The sequence below is a fragment of the Brachycentrus maculatus genome, unplaced genomic scaffold, assembly GCF_059751285.1.
Source record: "Brachycentrus maculatus isolate JH-2025_06_01 unplaced genomic scaffold, ASM5975128v1 h1tg000201l, whole genome shotgun sequence".
Taxonomy (NCBI): Eukaryota; Metazoa; Arthropoda; class Insecta; order Trichoptera; family Brachycentridae; genus Brachycentrus; species Brachycentrus maculatus.
Window position 1 is genome coordinate 519,237 of NW_028280952.1, and position 21,989 is coordinate 541,225.

General features: G+C 37.3%; 1 protein-coding gene across 2 annotated transcripts; it reads right to left on the bottom strand.

Moving 5' to 3' along the window:
- Positions 1-69: 69 nt before the first annotated feature.
- Positions 70-16,463, bottom strand: dila (centrosomal protein dilatory). Of its 2 annotated transcripts, none has more exons than XM_088263539.1 (14): positions 16,362-16,463; positions 15,909-16,110; positions 13,970-14,093; positions 10,216-13,111; positions 10,043-10,132; positions 9,214-9,488; positions 8,397-8,563; positions 7,176-7,381; positions 6,234-6,426; positions 5,480-5,691; positions 4,644-4,756; positions 4,507-4,565; positions 3,790-3,932; positions 70-3,077 (listed from the first exon to the last, which is right to left on the bottom strand). In XM_088263539.1, the coding sequence occupies exons 2-14, from the start codon at positions 16,044-16,046 to the stop codon at positions 2,969-2,971; spliced, it is 4,725 nt and encodes a 1,574-aa protein (XP_088119665.1). In that variant the 5' UTR covers positions 16,047-16,110; positions 16,362-16,463; the 3' UTR covers positions 70-2,968. The 2 variants fall into 2 exon arrangements, with proteins under 2 accessions (XP_088119665.1, XP_088119664.1); XM_088263538.1 differs by having other exon boundaries at positions 16,273-16,452.
- Positions 16,464-21,989: the final 5,526 nt, after the last annotated feature.

Below are 21,989 nucleotides of genomic sequence, written 5' to 3' on the forward strand. Positions count from 1 at the left end.
AGAAACTATGACCTATTTTGAAAATGGCAACACCAAATAATTTTATTTTGCATTATTAGCATTGGTATGCAGTCAATGCCCTATGCACCATTCGGTCTGTAAATGGGTTTGAAGAAAAAACATTGGAATAGTAAAACATGTTTTTTTTGTGCAAGTTAATTTGAAATATTGAATATTACTATACAAACTTTTGCATATAGATTGCTGGCTGGGGACAATTTGGGAGTTATCTTCTTTGTTTTGACAGAATGTAATTTGTTTGACAATTAATTAAAATTGGGGGTGTTGAGAGCAAAATTACAAATGTCCAGCAAATAATGTTAACGAGATATTCACAAAAAAAACTATCAATTATTTATTTTTATCTCAACATAGGTGATCACTTTATAACAACGCTTTTGTGGGGCAAAATCCAGCTTTCATGTAAAACTATTATTTACTCCGTTTTAAAGTATTTTGGATAGATAAAATGTTACAGTGGAACCTCTCATAATGAGCAATTTGCATAACGAGCAAAAAAGGTGAAAAAGTTGCTTCCTTAACAACAGACATTTCGAATATGTAGTGAGTTACAGAAAAAGGGCAAGAGTCTTTTTCACGACACTAACTTGTGAGCTTCTAACTTGAGGACTTCCGCGCCAGTCAAAACAAAAAATGTTTCACTGAATGAGTAAGATGCTGGAACGAATTATGCTCATTATGAGGGGTTCCGCTGTATATTGGAATGTAGCTTATCTTATGTTAACTTTATTTTGGTTCATTGTTTTGTATGTTTATTGCTGGATGTTTTAGTCTTCTTCTAACATCTTTGACTATGTGTATTCATTAAGTTTTTGCAATATTACCTTATAATCTCAAGTTTAGACTTCTATAAAATCTAAGTGATGTATATTGATTTTGCCAAAGTATATAAAATTTGCGCCAGTTTGTTTGTTATTGTTTTTAAATTGGTTTTGGACAAATGATTATGAAATTTTTATACATATTATATGTGTTTATACAAAAGAAATTGATTTTAAATAATCTGTTTCCTTGTCTCCTTGGATAGAGCTAGTGCAGTAGGTCTAGTTAGTTATATGCGTAGTTGGTACGTGTGTAAATAAATACATTTTACAAAATATTTGTTTTATTTTATTTAATAGGTATTCTTGTCTCTATCCCCTATGCACTCTTATCTCTATTTTTTGTGGAGCATAAGACACATCAGTTGATGTAATACAGTGATGCCTCACATAACGCACTTAAGTCGTTCCAGGAGCTCATTATAAGAAAAGTTCATTATATGAAACGTGTTTTCCCATAACAATACAGTTTTTAAAAAAACATTCTGTAGCATAAAATATGTTACTGTAACATTAAAAAGATACATTTATTTTTTAGTCAGATTTAGGAGGGTCTACCAAAACTTGAAGGGTCAAATACTCTTGTTCTGAAGTTAAACTTGTTCTCATTGAAGAACGACTGCGCATTGATATATATTCATATGAGTTATTAGTTATGTGCAACCTTGGAGTGTTCAAGCAACTAAATGAAATATGATACAATCCATTGTATGAAATGAGGTTCATTGTGTGCAGCGTTCGTTATCCGAGGCATCACTGTATTTTAGCTGCATTTAAAATTATTAAAATCATTTTATAACTGTACCCCTTGACTTACCTCTCTTTTTTCTTTTTTTTACAAATCATTTTTAAGTACATATAATAAATAATTAAATTCTTCACAAAAGAGATTTATTTTATGAAAATACATTTACATACATAATTCAGCTTGTAAAAAAACGACTAGATCACAATTGACAGTAAGATATGTGCAGGAATACTTAATTTTAACATAATAAGTAAAATTATTTAGCAACATTATTTCAGCCTTGTGTTTTTATTAAATACTTATGTGATGAATACTTTCCTCGACCGAACCTGATGGTGCGTAGAGCACTTCATCAGATAGCATGCTTCTAACCATGGATCATGGTATGTATGTATTATGTATTCAGAAAATCACATACATATAAAAAATCTGTAATAGGAAATTGCTGTTTTAAAACAGTAATATTTTTAAAAATATAAAGTGTAATATTCCTTACTTGCGGTTGGCACATAGTCTGTGCCACCCATCACGCACTTGGCACACGTCTTGTACAGCCAAAGCGTGGTACCTAACATTCTACAAGTAACCTTAATTTCTCTGTACTGAATATTAACATCATAATGGTTTACGGGTCAAATGTAGCTTTTTCTTCATACTATTAATATCTGTGGGACTAATCCCGATGAAAAATATTCTTTTGTATTGTTGCATCATAAAATTAGAGTGTGTTGACATCAATAAAAAATATTCGCATCTCGCTCACACTACGTATTGTGATAGTAACTTAGACGCTTGTGAGTGGAAGAGATGTACGATAAAAAAAAATCCGCCTTTATAAAGCTAGGATGGAAAAATTATTTTATAAATACATAGTTTGTAACTTACAAATATAATTGATAATCCTACATTATAAAATACTAATTCTTCATTTCTGATTTAAATAATTATTCTGGTCCCAATTAAAAGCTTTCGCATTGCTTATTTCATAATTAGTTTGTTAGCTCGATCATTTCACCAATTCATATTTTGATCAGCGCTTCACAGTTTACCAAGGATCACTATGTATAATATATGTATGAATGTATGTATACTATACCGCCTTGGCCAGTGCACCTATATCTCTCACATTATATTTTGCCTGGTATCTTCCAAATCATTTGTGATACCAACATACATATTTGAAACTGCTTGACTGTAGTTAAGTGGACAAATAAGCTTCCGTGTTATTCCAGTCTGAAGCTTCTCCTTTGATTAAGTATGTTGAAATATCATCAGGTACCTTCTTTTGGTCCTCAAGTAAGTACGTCGGATGAAAATGATTTATTTTAGACAGTCGATGGAGAAGCGTATGATTAGTACGCATACTCATTCAGGTAAGTCAGGTTACAAGTCTGGCTTCGAGTCTCAAGCAGCGGTCTCTCAGTGTGGCGGAGTCGCGTCTGGCCGCAGTGAGAGCATCGTCCTTTTTCGCTACGGCAACTTTGACCCTAAATTTAAATAAATTACATGTTATACTTATAGTCGTGCGTGTTATTTATTTTAATTATTACTTAGTTTAACCCTTTCCGGTCCTATGAAAAGTGTTATGCTCAAGGAAAAATTCCTGGAGGTAGGAAAGAAACCCGATACATTTGCGTCACTTGCGAGAGAAAGCCCGGCCTTTGCATCGGTGACTGTTTCCACCTATATCATACATTAGATGTCTATAAAATGTAATGATAAGAGATAAGATTGTATACATTAAAAATAAAAATAAATTTTTAACACAAGTGTAGTTTTATTTAAACAAAACTTGGATGTATTGTTTTACCCTGTAAAGCTGTAAATCTATTGTTGACCTGATGGAATTTTTTTTTTAAAATTATGGGCCGGAAAGGGTTAATGAAATTACAGAGCTCTAGATTATTAGATCTATATACATCAATATAATTGATGGAACACATATGATGTAAGGGAAGAAGCTCAAGGTAAAGAGACATTTCCACTACTTTGAAATCCTTTTCAATAGAGGAAGATTAATAGGTAGGAAAGGGAGAATAGCAAGAATGGGTAGGGCACTCATTACAAACATGTGTACGAATCCCTTGAGCCCAACCCAACCCAACCAGAAGAACCTGGAGGCAGTTTGTGGATTCCATATGATCCACATAGGAAGCGGACTAACCAAGATGGAGGGGGGAAGGGGGTATGGAGACTTACTTGGCCAACAGTTGGTGCATTTCGTCCTTGTGTTGGTGCTGCAGGTGGAGCATCTGCGCCCGCACCTCCTCCAGCTCCTCGCGTCCCTTCATCGCCACCGACCTCATGGACATCTCCATCTCTGTCGCCGTCTGCTGCTTCAACTGCAATCGCAACTATCAATTAACAAACTTCTTCTGAAAGACTCGGTTTGATCAAATCAATCAACTCTCCTTCGACCTGTCATAAAGTAAAATTGATTCATATACTGACAAAGGAATTAGTTGAATCATGATTTTTGGGATATAACTATGGATCCCGAATTTTGCAAAAGATTGAATGCTATTGAATTGTGATCATTCAAATGAATGTCTAATAAGACAATATATGATAATGCTCGACTGGTGAAATAAGGAAAGAATCCAACGCTTAAATAAGCATAATCCATCAAGTTAAAAAAAAGTTAATTGAGATGGGTTATTTTTATGGAATGAATGAAAATAAATGAGGAAAGAATGGTAAAATAAATATATGAAGTAAATGTAGTAGGATACAGAAACAGACAAAGACTGAAGAAAAGTCGGCATGATGGAGTATGTCAAATACTCGCGTGTGGACAGGTCAGGAGTAAGAATAATTAGCAGGTATGTATGAAGAGATGAATGTGGAAAAAGCGAAGAAACTTTGCAAAGACTGATTGGTGGAAGGTGAGTAAGTTTAGGGGGTAATGGTTATTACCTCTTCAGCTTGTCTCAGCTTCCCTTCCAGCTGCGTCATTGTTATCTGGTTCAGGGCGCCTGCAATGGAATGACAAGTGTTAATACAAGACAATACTTCATAATAGAATGCGTGTTGTGTCAGGTTGGACTACTCACATTGTTCCTGGGCATTCCGGAGCAGCTCCCGAGCTTCCTTGCACCTGCGCAGAGCAGTCTGTTCCGACTCCTCCAAGGCCTTCATGTCACTCTCGTACTTGGACTTGATTCGTCTGTAATTTAATTGACAATTTCAAATATAAACTTTATATGGAGAGTTGAGAAAATATAAGTAAGTAATAAGAATATGAAGTAAATAAGTACTTCTGGCCATATAAACAAGTTCCAAATATTGTGTTGTATGAATATTCAAGTGTATAAAGGGATTCCTCAAGCTAATCTGTAAATGCCAAAGATTTCTGTATCTATATTCCATATTTTCTAGTGAATCTGTATTTCTGATGGATCAGATGATTGGATAGTGTTGACTTTCCACTTGTGAATCCGTGTTGTTTAGAACATACGGTTTTGTCCGCTTAACTAAGAGAGAATTGGCAAACGAGAATTTCTAGATTTCTTTCTCCAGTATCAAATTGTTTTGAAAATCTATTGTATTGTTTTAAATCTATTGTATGATAGTGATTATTATTGTAAGTGATGATTTTTATTAGTGTATTCTTAATTGTTATTGTACAATTTTTTGTTAATGTTGTTAAAGGCATTAGCCGTAAATAAAATAAAATATCTCCTTCATGTAAATTGTGTTCTCTGTGTGAGACATCCATGATATAACATAAAGTTTTATCGCAATTTCAATTGGAGTTTTTCCCATTATTAGATATGTTAAAAAAGAAGTAAATCCATTATGAACACAGGTGTTAGTTCAATACAAACTCAGTCGTTGACAATTAGCTTCTCAGAACGGGAGTGGAATGTAAATGAGGTAATAACAGTACCTTATAGTTTCTTGCATCTCTTTCCTTCCTTCTTGCGCCTCTAGCTCCATGGTGTCTATAGCCTTCTCTATTTCTCTATCCCTCTCTCTCCTGGATATAGCCCGGATTTCAGCTTCCTTGTCTTTAATGACGGCCTGTTGCTTCTTAACATACTCTTCTTTGTACTTTTCAAATTCTTTCATCAGATTGTCTTTCTTCTTCGCCATTTCTTCCTACAAATTACAATAATAAAACATTCATTTTAGACTGACATATTGTTCGCTTGATCCTTAATTGCATGAGGAGGATGATCAGTCCTGCACTCTTAGTCCTTGATAATAATCAACAAATATTGGCACTGAAAAATCATTGATATTTATTTGGGCTGCAGAACTAATCATCCTGCCTTCGTATAGTCCAGATCGAGTTAATCCCATATCGATTTGATGCGGTGTCCTATACACCACTTGGGTGCAGATAGATGCAAGAAGAACAAAATATGGGGATGCGAGAATGTGGAAGAGGCAAGGAATGTTTGAAAGACAAGAACGGTGTAAGGGTTCTATCCTCTCTGTCCACCCGCAAGTTAAGCAACTTTATGGTTAGTCTCTTTTTTGGAGAGGCACAGCGAATCTAAAACTATAAGTTTGCCATATGTAGAAATGTTTAGAAATTGCATTATGTTGTAGATAAAAATGTAACTATATGAAATAAATAAAAAAATAAAAAACTAGATTTTTTTGTAAATAGCAGAGTGAGTAGTGAGTAGTCTGACCGTGAGCTGCGCCCTGTTGAGGTCCAGCTGGCGGTGGAGCTCCCGGGCGCGCTCGTCCAGCGCGGCCTCCTGCTGCGCCCGCCAGGCCTCCGCCTCCCGGCGCGCCGCCCGTGCCGCCTCGCGCCCCTCCGCGCCCGCGCGCTCCGCCGCCGCAACCGCGCTCGCCTCCCACTCCGCCCGCTTCTGCTCCATCCTGAACCGAACACCTTTACATTACATTACCTTACCTCACTCTACTGGTACTGTAGCCATTTACCCACTCGAAGACTACAATTGCAGATGGACATATCAATGTCATTTGTTTTTGGTGAATAATAAACATCATTCATGTAACCACTTCGCCTTTCAGTTCGGCTTCGGGAAAGGCAAAGAGCTTTAGGTTAAGCTGCATTTGGTAAATGATCAAATCTGAAGAGGAAATCATTCAAAGCATATTGTATTCCCAGTGCTCACATATGTATTCGAGACATTAACCCTAATACAACTAATCATATATAAACTCCGGGTAACAGAAAGAGACATGGAGAGAAGGATGTTAAACAAATCTCTTAGGGACTAAAAAATTATTGCTTGAATAAGGGATAAGACCAAGGTAACAGATGTGGCTCAAAGAATCGTGTAACAAAACTGGAACAGGGTAGGTCATGTGGTACGCATGTCTGTGGATAGGTGGTCGAATAAAGCGCTTGACTGGAGGCCTAGAACAGGACGCAAAAGCGTGGGTACGCCCCAGACAAGATGGTAAGATAATATTTAAAAAATGGTCCAACAGACAACTGTGAAAATCTAAGAGACTGTTCAATACTAAACACAAGAAGAAGGCTGAAGTATAGAACCACTTACTAATCTTAAATAAGTAAAAAATGAACAGCTTTGAGCATGTGCCAACATTTCGTGGACCGTATAATTGTGCTTCTTTCACTAACTAGATATGAGCACTACCTTTCAGAAGCTAGCAGGCGTTCTCTGTCCAGTTCATCTTCCAAGTGTCTGGCGGCATTCTCCTTAAGGGTCCTTATCTCCTTGGCGTGCTTCTCCGCAAGCGCGCCAAGTCTCGCATCCGCATCTCTCTCCAGAGCGGCCACGCGGGCGGCGTGCTTGTCTTCCATCTCGCGCACCTCTCCCTCCAGCCCTTTTACGGTCATGTCCTTGTAGCGAGGTTAAAAATAAAACAAATATTATAGGCGTTGGTTGATGATGGACATGACAAAAATTTAATGGCACGGCGTGACACAAAATAGCAAGGTCTTTTACGATAAATGGTATTTTTGCAGTTTTTACATTATTCCTTAATTTAAAACTTTTAAAGCATCTGTGGCACATTTGAATTTCTATACATTTAAACCTACAGTCAGAAGAGGAAAGCTATTTACTTTACAAAGTTCTCAACAGATGGCAGTTCCAGATGATATACAAAAACTATTGTTGAAATATATCATATAATTAATTTGGATACTTAACAATGAGCATAGTGGTGAATGTTACACAGTAAAACAAGTTAAATAAGCAGGTAGTAAACTCTTTGAATGCCTAGTCTTCTACATCTTCTTTGTATCGAAAAGATACACTTTGTCTCTATTGAGAAATCTAAAAATATAATTCCATTCATGAAGCTTCAGATTGATTATAATACAACCCATCTGAAACTACGGCAAAGAATGGTTAGGTGTTATGTCTGATCAGTACATACTTCTATATAGAGTTGAATCGTGGACCCTCAAAATCAGCACTATGAACCGATTAAAGGCATTCCAAATGTGAGGCATCGTAGAATGCTACGTATTCCATGGACCGATACAGTCAGCAACGCAAATGTCCTCCAAAGAGCAAGAACAGGGAGACAGTTGCTGACTGATATCAAGGTTTGGAAGGTGTCCTATCTGGGGCATGTGCTGAGAAGAATGAAGTAAAAGCTATTGCACCTTGAAAGTCAAATTAGAGGGTCTACGAGGTGTGGGCAGAAGACAGATCTCCTGGCTCCGGAATATACGAGATTGGACGGGGATCAGGACCGTCGAGGCGTTGTTTAGAGCTGCCCGAGACAAGTACAGTTATTCTCGAGTGATAGTCGACGCCAGGGGGACATTACAGAACACAAACATAAGAAGGAGAATTCCATTTCTTAAAAATGGACTGTACACATAAAATACAACATAAAGCTACCTTGATTTTCTGTGTGTGCTGCTTGAGCCAGGCCTGCTTGTCGCGCTGGTGGGCCTGCGTGAGGCGCGTGCGCTGCGTGCGCAGCTCCAGCTGCAGCCGCTCCGCTGCGGCGCGCGACGCCCGCGCACTGCGCGCCTCCGCGCCCGACACCGCGCCTGCCAGCTGCTCTGAGAATCCCACCACATCACACGATACAAATATCATTATATGTAACTGTAAGCCGAACAAGCGTAATTGCGTAATAAGCGTAATTAATGCATATTCACTTAAAAAGCACATGGTTATTTTTTAAAAATTTGTTTGCAAAGTCTTCCATGCACTTTTGACTGAGAGATAGTATTGTTTGTTATTCTCTACCGAAGTACTGAAATCATTGATACTAAAAATATAACATAGCCTTGACTTTCTGCCATAAATTCTTCTTCTCTTCTTCTTCCATGTTCGCTCCCTAGGTGGAGCATATGGCCAACACGAAACGTCTCGAAGTCACTCGGTTACACGCCATCTTCTCGGCTTCCTCCCAAGTTAGTCCGGCATCCCGAAGTTCCGCTGAGAATAGTCGGTGAATGGTTATAAGCATTCTTCCAGGACGCCAGGGTTGAAAGAAGAGATATGATGGGTTAATGCTCTCAGGTGGCATTCTAAGGATATGTCCCTACCATGACCGCATACCATGTCCTCATTCCTGACAAAGCCATACCACTTTACACCCAGTATTCGCCTCATGCACCTATTTTGAAAACTTTCCCTGTTTCCCTGTTAATGAAGCTAACTTCAGTTGACAGAAAAATTATGGTACGATGTATATATGACTCACCGATTCTCTCGGCCATGGTCTTCTTCTCGTTGATGAGCTGCTCAATGAAGTTCTGATGACGGGCGATAGCCTGCGCCGAGTGCTGCGCGGCAGCCGTGGCGCGGTGGCGCGCGGCGAGGCGCTCGTGGCGCAGGCGCGCGCCGGCGCGGCTGGCGGCCGCCGCGAGGGCGCTGCGTAGGCGCGCCGCCGCAGCCCCCGCGCGCCCCGCCGCCAGCGCACCCGCCACCGCACGGTGCGCCAACTCACCCTTGCTCAGTTCCATCAGCTCCTCTACTCTGGAAATGTAAAATTTAATATTTTTTCTTCTCCAGTCATAACTTATGAGCACCTAGATCAGAGATAACACAAATAGATATTGGATTCCACACAAAAAAAAATGTAAAAATTACAAACACTATTGAGATAACCACGGATGTTGCCAGATTGCGTTTATAGCTGTTACAAGGGACCTTGTGTAAATGTCATTTTGTAATTGTCTACTTATGTATATTATAAACTATGGTGACAGGTGACAGATACTCGTCCAATCAGCTATGGACTGTCCTGTTAACTAGCTAGGGAATAGGAATGTGCATTCACAATAGGCTAATAGACAAACATCCGAGGCACGAAAGAATAGGGGAATCAATTGGATCCAAAACATTCGGACTGGTCGATTGTCTTGAAAAATTGTCTCAGAATCCCATTCAAAAGAGTCCAATATTGGATCGGCTTTGTGGAATGTCTTAATCTGGTCTGTCACTCTACGCTTTACAGACAGCGCAGGATGCAGGCAGCTGCATAGCGTTGAACCATCAACCAGCGTAATATAACAAGTTGTTTAACTCACTTTAGAGAGAATGGCGGCTGCGTGTGAGATAATGCTGATATTTCTTCATTTGCTGTACTTTCCACTGTTTCGAGAAAGTTCACAATGTCTCTGCAAAAGACGTAATGAAATCATTGAAACACCTAAATTATGACACTTTTCTTAGTATTCATTTAATAATTTGAAGAACTTACTTATATTCAGCTGACACGCTTTGTTCTGTCTCATTTGAGGGGTTCCTGATCACCGAGTCACCCGCGGCCATCGATACACTGTTATTTTCAATTTCTTGAAGCACAGAATAAATATTGGAAACCATTTCATCGTCTTCTAAGAGATCGCTCAAATCGTTTCCGTTTAAATTGTCGCTCCAACCGTTCTTGGCCGTGTCCTTTCCACTAGATGATTTGTCATTCTCAAAGGAAACTTCTTTGGTTTTCGACCGCAATTTTGGTGATTCTTTATCGCCGGCACTTTCCTTCAGTGCATTATTAACTTTGCTACTTTTAGAAGTGACTTCGTTTGCTATCGGCGGTTTCGCTTTTATGACTGGTTCTATTTTACTTTCAATAGGTTTATCGAGGTTGCGTGAACTGCAGTTATAAGATTTGTCAATATGATCTGATGATTTTTCTTTCACCAAATCTGGAGTTGTCGAATCGGGATGCCCTCCTGATGAAGTTTCGTCAAGTGGGACGTCTACTTTAGAAGCCATCCACGATATTACATCTCTGTCAGTATCGATATACGTGGTCTTGTTGATGTTGGTGGTACTTTTAGATAATGTTATCTTCTGCGCCCTAAATTTGACTCTATTAGAATTGTCCTTTTTGAGAGTCGGCGCACTCTTGGTGAGCCGGCGACATTCGCTCTTAGTCTTCTTAGTTTCCGTATACTTGGAGTCTGTAGACTCGTTACTGTTATAATTTTTATATTTGGGCGTAGCACCCCTCTCTTTCTTTTTGGTCCTTTTCTTCGGTTTGATCGGAGTTTCCGGTTCTTTCTTCCCGTCAGTGCTGTTCATAAATTCCTTGGCCATTTTATGGAATGTGTTATTTTGATAAGTCTTACCATCCCTCAGCTTGTATCGGTTGTACTCGTCTAAGAATTTTGTTATGTCTCCTTCAGTTTTCAGATCTGTATTTTTTTCCAAATACTGATTGGTTGTTTTCTTGCGTTCCGTGCGCTCCTCAGTTTCATAATCCGACAGATGTATTTCTTCCATTAAATCGTCATCTTCGTCTACTTGTGCGGGAGGGGGAGGCATGTTGGGAGTGGAACTTTTCCGATCCCACTGATTTCTGATATCTTTGAGTGCGAGTTCGTGGAAGTTGTTGATTGTGGCTATTTCCTTTTTATAATCCTCTATAACCTTCGATGTGTATATTTTTGTTTTACTTTTTTCTAGGTATTGGGGATATTCTTGGGAAATGTCGTTTGTAGTACCGTAAACATCTTCGAGTGGCGAAGATTGAGTATTGCTTTGGGGGTTCTTCGGCTTATCGTCAGTTTGTTCTGATTGTGGGTTTACATTGCTCGAAATCGTTTCTGGAGGTCTCGAACTATCATAAGAATAATCCACAGTCACATCGGGAATTTTGGTATTGGAAGTTTCGTATTTACTATTTGGGATATAATTGTGGCTTTCGCGGATCAAATCTGCCTCAGATGCATCCAATTTGGTATTATAATTTCCCGAATCATTACTTAAAGCGTTATTACTCGGGTCGTGTTCCGGCACTGTTTCAGATATATGCTCCGAATTCTCCTCTGTGTGATTATCTTCTCCATAAATGTACTTGGAAGCTTCGTCTGTTAACACTCTTCTTCCACTTTTATAATCTCCAGTTTCATCTACATCGTTTTCCTTAGAAACGACATTCTCCAAACTTGTCCAGGAATGTTGGAGACCCCCGGTTGACACCGGCTCATATTTGTACCCCGAGGAATATGACTTGACGTCTTCTAACATTGACTTTTCATTTCTGTATTTATCTTCCAGCATTTTGAACTTGCGTTCAATTTCGTCTTCCTCGAGCGACTTGGAAAATTTGGAATGAGCGTCTTTCGTCGATTCGTTTTTTTTATCTAACGAATTATGTTGATCATATTTATTTTTTGCTCCAAACTTTTGGCTACTGAAGCTGTATTCATATAAATTGGAAGGTTTTATATACGAAGGACTTATGTCCGTGGAATCCTGATTGTTAACAGCGGCGGAACTAGTCGGCTTAGGACTGAAGTCGGATTCCTGACTCGACTCTTCCTCTACCAAGGATAACTGGGTGTTGTATTTATCTTGCGCTTCGAGGAGATAGCTGTCCTCGTCCTCATCGTAGGTATTCTGCATGAATGACTTTTTCCCAAACGACACTCGACCGGCCAGGTCTTCGGGCTTAGTCGAGGGGTATTGGAAATAATTTTCAACGCCATCTTTTTTAGGTAATTCCTTATTAAAGCCTTCGGGAAACCAGTTTATAGACATTTGCGTATTTTTTTTAGACCTCGAAAGTTTGTGGTGCCTCGAATCCGAATCGTCATGAGGCAAATCGTGCTCCACTCTGTCTAGCGAGGCAGATTTTTTCAGTGGCGTAGCGCTGCGTTGGCTATTAGAGAAACCTTGAACCTCCGAGGAGCTGGATACGCCACTGCTCGTGTTATCGTCCTTGTTGTGCGGCACTATTATAGATAATTTCATATTGGGCTGTAGATCGACATTGCCATTTTCGACGGAAGCTTTCTTCCCAGAACCGTAATCTAAATATTTATCCGGCATTAAAAGACTTTGCGGTCTACTTTTCTTTAGTTTGATGGAACTTCCTTGGACAGAGTTGCCTTTCTGCGTGTCGGGAAGAAGGTCAAATGTCTGCGCCTTATTTTTTATTTTTGTCCCGAGACTCGTGCAGGTATCCACGGAGCTGATTTCAGACACGTTGTCACAACCGAAGACATGCTTGGTCTTGAAGTCGGAATAGTCCCTGTTAGATAGCGAATGTTGAGGAGTACTTTTAATCGGATCTCTCAAAAGTTTGTTAAACAGTATGGAAGAGTCGACAGTTCCGGGAATCGTCGGAGAATCTCGACAGAAATCTGTACAATATAAAAAGGTTTGTTAGACTTTATGTTCTATAAATAATAAAATATTATCAAAATTAAGTCAAAATTCTAGCTACACATTTGCGATTATTAGCTAATAAAATACTTCACTATCGTGCTTATTCTGCCTCAGTGGTGTAATGTAACTGGAGGTCCATGGTGCAATTACCTTCACCCTAAGCTTCTTCACTGATATCATCCCAACCCCATCAAATATATGTATTCCACTCCTAGATCCAAAAATACCAAACTGCCTAACACCGCGTCCAAGAAACATCAACACAACTTCTGTGGGATATACATGCATAAAAATTATGATACCTTGAGGGGTTCACTTTGGAATTTGAATCCAAAACTAAAAATTGAATTTACAATAACAATTTGGTCAAATTATAAGCTTAATTGATAAAAATTTCTCTTGGCGTTTCTAATGTGTGTGATTAAAATCCAGGATTTGGACCTCACATACTAATATAAGAGTTTCTGCTCAATAAAAAGCTTCTTTTCATCTCACCAATAGATGTCTCTAGTGAAGTACTGGTGATTCAAGAATAATGTTTCAAAATTGGTTTATATACATAGAACTTCCAAGAATTTGAGTAGTGTGGTTGTCTATAATAAGTAGAATTGGTGAATGTTAGACGTGTGTAAAGTGATCACTTAAACCAGCCTATGACGATCGTCAGCACCGTAAATGCCCAGACTTCTATATTCTTCTTCATCTTAGATGAGATGTCAAAAAATAATATAATAATTGAATGTTTAACAAAAGGATGTAAGAAAAACAAGTCCAGTTTACATAGGGATAAGAATAATAGATTGATAGTGCAGCATCCGTGCGGGTGTCCGTACCTTGAGCCCTGATGTTGTGGAGATCAGGTCTGTCGGTGTGCGCTCTGCGGAGGAAGGAGAGGCCCGGGGGGGAGTGGGGCTCTGTGCCCGCAGAAAACGGTCTCCGTTTGTGCTCTTGGATATTCTGAAATAAACAATCATTTACAACCCTTCAAATTCCATTATTTTAACTAACTAACTAACCATCATGCCGCTTCTCCGCAGGGGTAGGCAGAGAGAATCGAACGCCACACCACTCTGTCTTTGCAAACATTCTTTGCCTCTTCTACATTCATGCATCTCCTCATACATACCCGACGATTATTACGACTCCTGACCATTATTTTAATATATTCCATTATTTTAATATATTAAATATTAATATTACCATATAAGATTACCACATTGCAAAGGAGGTATGTCCATAACAAGGGAATTTTAATAAGATTTTTTGGCATCTCAACATAGACGAAGAAGAATACGGAAGTCTGGGTATTTACAGGGCTTACAACCTGTCTTAGGCTGGTTAATATATCACTTTTTTTTTATCCGCACCCAATGGTGCATAGGGCAATACATCGTATTGACACAGTGTAATTTTAATGGTTTCTTACATGAAGAGAAGGTGATCACTCGTGCACTTTAAGGACCAGTCCAGGGGTATTAAATAAATATTAGTGTAAAATTACTTCACCCCCCCCCCCCTGGGAATCGAACCTGGGACCTCCAGCTCGGTAGCTAAACACATTAACCTAACGGTTAGCCACCACGGAGACCTTTACACATGTGTAACATTCACCATTCTACCCGTGGTGTTACACATGTGTAAAGTGATCGCTGAACTGGTTCAGTGCCCATGACAGGTTGTAGGCCCAGACTCCCATATTATTCTTCATCTATGTTAGAAGCAGAGGAAGACCGAGAAAAACATGGCACGATCAGGTATGCCAAATACTTGAAAGTGGTCAGGTTAGGAGTCGTAACAATCGGCGGGTATGTATGAGCAGATGCATGAACGTGGAAGAGGCAAAGAATGTTTGCAAGGACAGAGTGGTGTGGCGCTCTATTCTCTCTGCCTACCCCTGCGGGGAAGCAGCGTGATGGTTAGTTAGTTAGTTAGTTAGTTATCTATGTTGAGATGTCGAAAAATGTTGAATGACTCCTAAGTGGAGAAACCCAGATATGTAAAAAACATTTGGACACATTTAGAAGAGAAATATTTGTGTGTTTATTATTTACACAAATATTTATATTTCATACTATTTCTGTGAGCCTAAGCGGCTCATTATTAGAAATAGGCATCAAATTGTGGTAGAGTGGGTTCTAACCGAGGAACTCTGACTTAAGAGTCCGCGACACTAACCACGGGACCACAACCCGACATTGAAATGTTGTGAATTTTACAAGATTGTATTTATTTACGTTTTTATTAAATAATAATGTTGGTTTTATTATTTAGCTGGAAAGTACAAAGCAATCATTGGGAAGGTAAATATTTACATGTTTTAAATTTCACCTTATTCCGTAACTTTGATATGTTGTAAACAGCACAACGTAATTAGTGATTAGTCATATTTCCTTATTTTGTTTTTACCTTATGTGTTTTATATTTTCTCATTTGTTATATTTTCTCATTTTTTTATATTTTCTCATTTGTTTATTTTAAATATGCTTCTTACCTTGTGTTTTCTCATTTATTTCTTTTAAATATGCTTCTTGTGCCTATTTATTATACCTGTTTAGTGTTTTTATATTTTGCCATGTATTAGTATTAGTTTTGGTTATTTAAAAAAAAAATGTTACTTCATTATTTGTGTTCCAGTCTTGTTAACCTTAATCCCATGTCCCAAAATGAGAAATAGAAATTATGTATATATGATTTATGTATGTTATATGTTTTAGAAATAATAAAAAAATAAAGTATCATTTATAATTTAATTGTAATAAAGGCAGCACAAACCAGGTTAGAAGCGTATAGAGCAGATCGCGGTCGCCCCTTCCCAGCAACTGACTTTCTGTCTTCCTCAGCTCTGGAGCTCAAATTAATGTGTTCTCCATACAACCGCAACTCAATTCCATCACCGGAACGTGAGCTCATGTCAACACGTTCATTCACAATTACTAAATTCTTCTTGATTCTGATAATCACCGAAAATTCCAAGCTGAAACAAGCAAAAAGCACTTTATTTGTTGTGATTTGTTTCCAGTTACGTTACTTAGCAACCGCGCGCCGCTCGTTGTCACAACATTACCCGCGCAATAGTATCGAAGTTTACACCCGTTATAATGTAAATACCATTTACTTTTAGTTCAATTTGACTCACACTATTGACCTTTGAAATTTCTATATTTTCTTTATTATTACTTTCCAGTAAGATTCTTGTAACATAATAAAATAATTAATGCCTCTTACTTTATTATTAGTTAATAACTTAGGAGTGAAAATAATTCTGTAAACACTGAATTTATTTCGATGTTTTTACATAAAACACTTCATTCGATGTTTCGTCCGCCCGTCGTCGTTGAAAAGCGCCGGAAAAAATAATTCCGAAATTTAAAATTTATTTGAAAAAAGAACTACTATATTTCGTTTTCGAAGTGCTGCCATTTTTTATTTTATTAAAGTATTTACCTATATAAAAAGGTACCTATTTATAGATTTAAATATATTGTTATGGGTTTAAATTAATAGTTTTTTTTAATGAATTATGTGTATGAAATAACTACTGTTTAACATTATTTAAATAGTCGCGATTAATTTACGAAAATCAGTTTCATAAGGAAAAATAAGATTTATAATATTTTATTCTAATCTTTCCGGGACTAAAAAATCTTAAAATTAGCAATCAGCCATTTGTGATATTCTCATTTTCTCACTTACTATTACTCTTCTGGAACAATAGTCCTTGGCTCTGACCTCCTCAACTCACGTCAACCGTGTCCCACTATCCCATCAAATATAATCCATTCCTATATCTCTATAAATCTAAAGAGCACGGCGGTTCACCTTGGTTTCATAGAATTAGCAATCAAGTTAACAACCTCCTCAATTCGATACGGTTCCCTATACACCATTAGGGTCTAGATGGAAATTAAAGAAAATAAAAAAAGAATGAAATGCACCTTCCATGCAAGTTTTCGGGAAAACGTAGAAACCGAACATTTTAACACAGCAATCACTACCAACACGTAATTGTCTTCTTCCTTTAAATTTACTTTATTTACACCTTTAAAGTTTAAAAAAAAAATTGCTTCGTATGAAATTATGAAGAACGTATCATTGTTTCATTACATATACAACATGTGCATTTTCCTCGGTAGCATATTATACTATCGGGATTCAATAAGACTTTTAAGTTTTTTTTTTATTACAGGTATTGTAAAATGAATGTGGCTAATTTGAGAAGGAAGTCTCCTAATAATGTAAGTAGGTATACATAATGCTGGCATATTTTGCTTTTAGCGTTTTCCCACGCCGGCGCCGGTTCCCACAGTCCGACATTGAAATATTACTCCAGTCTCACGTTATTTTTTACCCTTTTAGGTAAAGGACTGTAGAATATAAAAATATAGAGTAAATTGCTATTGCCTACCGACGTGGTGGTTGCATTGTAATACAGAACATCGTGCCTAGAGGAACACCTCGCTCATTCCTGCTTTTTGCGGACGCGCCGCATCCCAGACTGCTGTTTGAAACCGGATTTTCCCAGAAGTAACTCTCCATCCTCTATCTTCCATTTTAAACTTCTAGGTTGTATTCAGATTATCTATTTGGTATCACTTCTAACTGATGCGGTATTTTCTTGAACGTAATTTACGTGAAAGAAATGTTATCAATATTATGCTTCAGATACCTACCGATCTGGTTCGGGTAGCCTGGGGTTACATATGTATTTTTTGTTAAAATATATATTTTTTGTAGGAATTCAGATGAGAACACAATAATTAATATTTTCATTTTCTAATCGTGCTTTTGTCCACTTGCATATCTGTATTTTTCATTCAGCATTTTACGGGTATCGAGTTTACTAACGTATTTAACAAAAATTAGTATGCACTTGAATGAATCTTAATTTCATACTCTATCGATTAAAAAGAGGAAAATGAATGCTCCCAAGTGCATGATTTACATTTCAGATTAAATAAATGACATTTAGAAAAATACACAAAGAACAGTATCTTTTCAAATTTCTCGTAATGCAGGTACGACATTTAGGAGCGTAAAGACACCCTAAACTCTACTGTACGGAGATAAACATAAATATTAAGGCTCCTTTTGGACACTGATGGCATAAATAATACGATGAAGTTGGATAAAAAATGTAAAAAAAAAAATATTCGGTGTAGGACTAAACGAGGTATACCCGTTTTTATAATTTCAATCTACGTACCCAGGGAAGGAGTAACCCGGTAACCCAGAAAGCCAGTCGAGTGAAATAGAAGGGCTTTTGTGAGAAGAAAAAAAGAATGGAGGAGAATCAAGGATGACTGGAGTATTGAATGGAAATCTTACATTGTATTCTACAATACGTGTCTTACTCCTTACAAAGGATTGGTTTCTATTAACTTCCATAATAATAATATATTATATATTTGTATCTATACATTTAAAATAACCCGATATACGTCGGATTTCGTTTATAAAAATACTAGATAGTTCAAGTTTTTTCGGAAAGGTGTCAGGTACTAGGTATTCGGTATTTGGAGCATAAAATCAAGAATAATTTCGGCACAATTCCACAACTTTGATAGCACAATTCCAAATATTTTGGACAATTTCAATATATGTCTGATTTTTTTTATTTTTAAGAAATCAAAATGGGAAAGATCAATTTCCCCAAAAAACATGGAGGCTATGTTATTTTAAAGACGAATTAAACCCCGTAACCGGCGCCAAGAACTTTTTAAAAAAATATTCGATTATTTGTATATATTTTTTAAAATAAGGGCAACACCGTCTTCTAGGAAGCAACAGAAAAACGCTCATCGCTATTGTTCCTAATTTGAATGAAATAGTAATACGATTTTTTACCGAGATCATTCGGTTATTTTTTTCATCTTCATACGCTTTTTCCACCGCCTGATATAATAATAAACAATAATTTGGGTGTCTGCCCCGTGTACCGTGCGGCCATGGCCATCAGGGCATCAGGTCGCGTGTCCGCCTGTGAATACTTCTTTGGGAACTTTCTCACACTTCCTCCGCTCCTGTGCACCCAAAGGTAGACGGCGGACGAGGCGATAACCAACCTTTAACGATTATAATTCGGAACTGGGTATATTCTACACATGTGCCTGACGCTTGATTTTTAATTTAACGGAAAACAATATTTTAGATACATATCCATGTTATTGTTTATGTATCCATGTTTATGTTGTCTGCCTCCGTAGTGTAATGGTCAGCACGCTTGGCTACCGTTCTGGAGGTCCCGGGTTCGATTCCCAGGGGGGGGGGTCAAATAAATATAAGTGATTTTTTCACTGTAATATTTATTCAATACTACACTGGTACCTGAAGCGGGGGGCTGATCACCTTTCCTTCATGTGTAAACGATTAAGATAACACTGCGTTTATATGAAGCAGTGCCCTATGCACCATTGGGGTGCGGATAAGGGTTTTATTATTATTATAATCCATGTTATTTCGCACGTTTTTGCACAATCATTATTTTTCATAAATTAAAAAAAAAATCTACTAAAAATCTATATCGTGTAGTTGATATTTTCTACGAGTAAAGCGTATTTTTCCATCCAACATCAGTCGGTAATCGAAAAAGAGAGTTATGAACCAGTCCTGGGTGATATTAAATATATATTAGAGTGAAAAATCACTATTTCGACCACCTGGTACTCGAACTCGGGACCTTCAGCACGGAAACCAAACGTGCTGAAAAAGGCAGAATTTGAAAAACAATATTTATCGATAGGCGCCGAGGAGTAGTTGGGTAGACGTAGTCTGCGAAACAGGCGTTGCCAGTTCGATTCCGGCCAATTGCAATGTGAATTCAAGAAATATTTATTTTTTATTGGTCTGGGTGTATTTGATGTTTTGTTCACCTTCCCTATCCTGACTATCCTACCTACAGACAAGCCTCTAAAACAGAGGCTTTGCGGGTTAAAAATAATTAACTTAAACGTTAAAACAGTCAAAAAAAAATTCTACCAATTTTAACTTTCCTTATTTAATTCAAATTTTATTTAGTAAATACGAAGTAAAACTGAAATTAAAAATGGATAGATTTTACAACAAAGTGACTGCCGAATCAATTAATGAAAAAGGTAATGTTAATGGTTTGGGACCCCTGATGTACCTGTTAGCCATGGGAACGATCCTCCGTAGCCAGGATGACACAGGATGTATGAAAGGAAGTATTGAAACTGTGCATAAAATCCAGGATTTCAACCCGGTATAGTCTGTCCATACGAAAGGAAACACTCGAACTGAGTGCGCGTCGTACGTGACAAATTAGAGCTAACTAACTGCCTGCTGCAATATTAATGTATTTCCGACAAAACATACTAAATATTACACTAGGTTTGTTAAATTTTACTTCATGCGATCGATTCCCACGATACTTAATAATTCAGATTAAATCGATTTGGTAAGTAATTAACAATCTTATAGGTACACTTTTTTAGCTTAACAAGAAAATTTACATTAGGCATATTAAATTATAGATACATTACGTGTAGCTTGGTGAAGTGGTTATTTTTTTTCTATTCAATTACTTTCTGGTTAATATTTACTACCTATTTTTTTTATTCATTCGAGGAAAACATGGCAAATTCAAGTATTTCAAATACTTGAAAGTAGTCAGTCAGGAGATGAACATCGATATAATGAATAAGGATATATTGTAATAGTTTTAACGTGTGGAAAAATGATTGAGGAAAGAACTGAAAACAAATATATGTGGCAAATGTAGTTAGTATATACAAGCAGTGAAAGACCGAGAAAACTTTGGCATGATCAAGTACTTTAAATACAAGTGGACAAGTCAGGAGTCGGAATAATCGGAGGGTATGTATCAGGCGATGAATGTGAAAAAAGGGAAGAACAAAGACGGTGGTGTGGCGTTATATCCTGCAGAGAGAAACAGCAAGAAATATTCCAAATTTATATGTATTTTCGTTAAGCCCAATAGGGCTGCGTTTACATTCATTTTAAGAACATGAGTTATAAGAGCGAAGGTACTCGTAAATTACTTGATAAATGATATTTAGTTGGGGACAGTATTTTAGATACATAAAGTGAGAATCTGGAAAAACTCTTTATATGAACTTTCGTACCAAGGTCCAAAATTAACGTTTGTAATGTACATAGGTAATAGGATCAGAAATATTGCTAGTAAAAGGTTTAAAAGTATAATTAAAAGTTGCATGATTAAAAACAGCAATATATATTTAAAAAATCATTTGCGTGTGCAAATGTTTTAAGTCGCCTGTAAATGGACGGAGTATACAGGTATATTGTAATGTATATGAATTTTTAATAATACCAGACCTGAGATATATGGTATTGTGTGTCAGCATGGTTATGTGACTGCGGGTAATATTTATAGTAATACATAATGGATGACTACCAAATAATACGATACTTTCCACAAGCCTGAAGAATGGTTTCGTGAGGGGCGAGTCCATTGTAACCTGGAAGGCTGTATTTAATTCGAGGCTTTTCTTCTTTAGTCAAAATCTTCTGTCACAAAAAGAAAGCGGCAGACAGTGTATCGGATATTACGCATTTAAAATATTATATGTGCATATTTTAGGTACTGTATCCAGACGTACTACTTATGTAGGTATATATTTTTTATACTTGTCCTGAAGATCTTATAAGGTGGATTTTCATCCTCTTTTTTTAATACTTGCTAATGTCCTGCGCCTAAATGGCAGCACTACATTGCATATTGATTTTAGGAATGTATACCTATATTAGGAAATAATTTGCTGAATTAGAAAAAAAAATCATACACCTAAGTAACTTCACTGCTAACTTAGAATCAATGAAATGTGTAAACTCATGCCTCTAGCGAGATAGCGA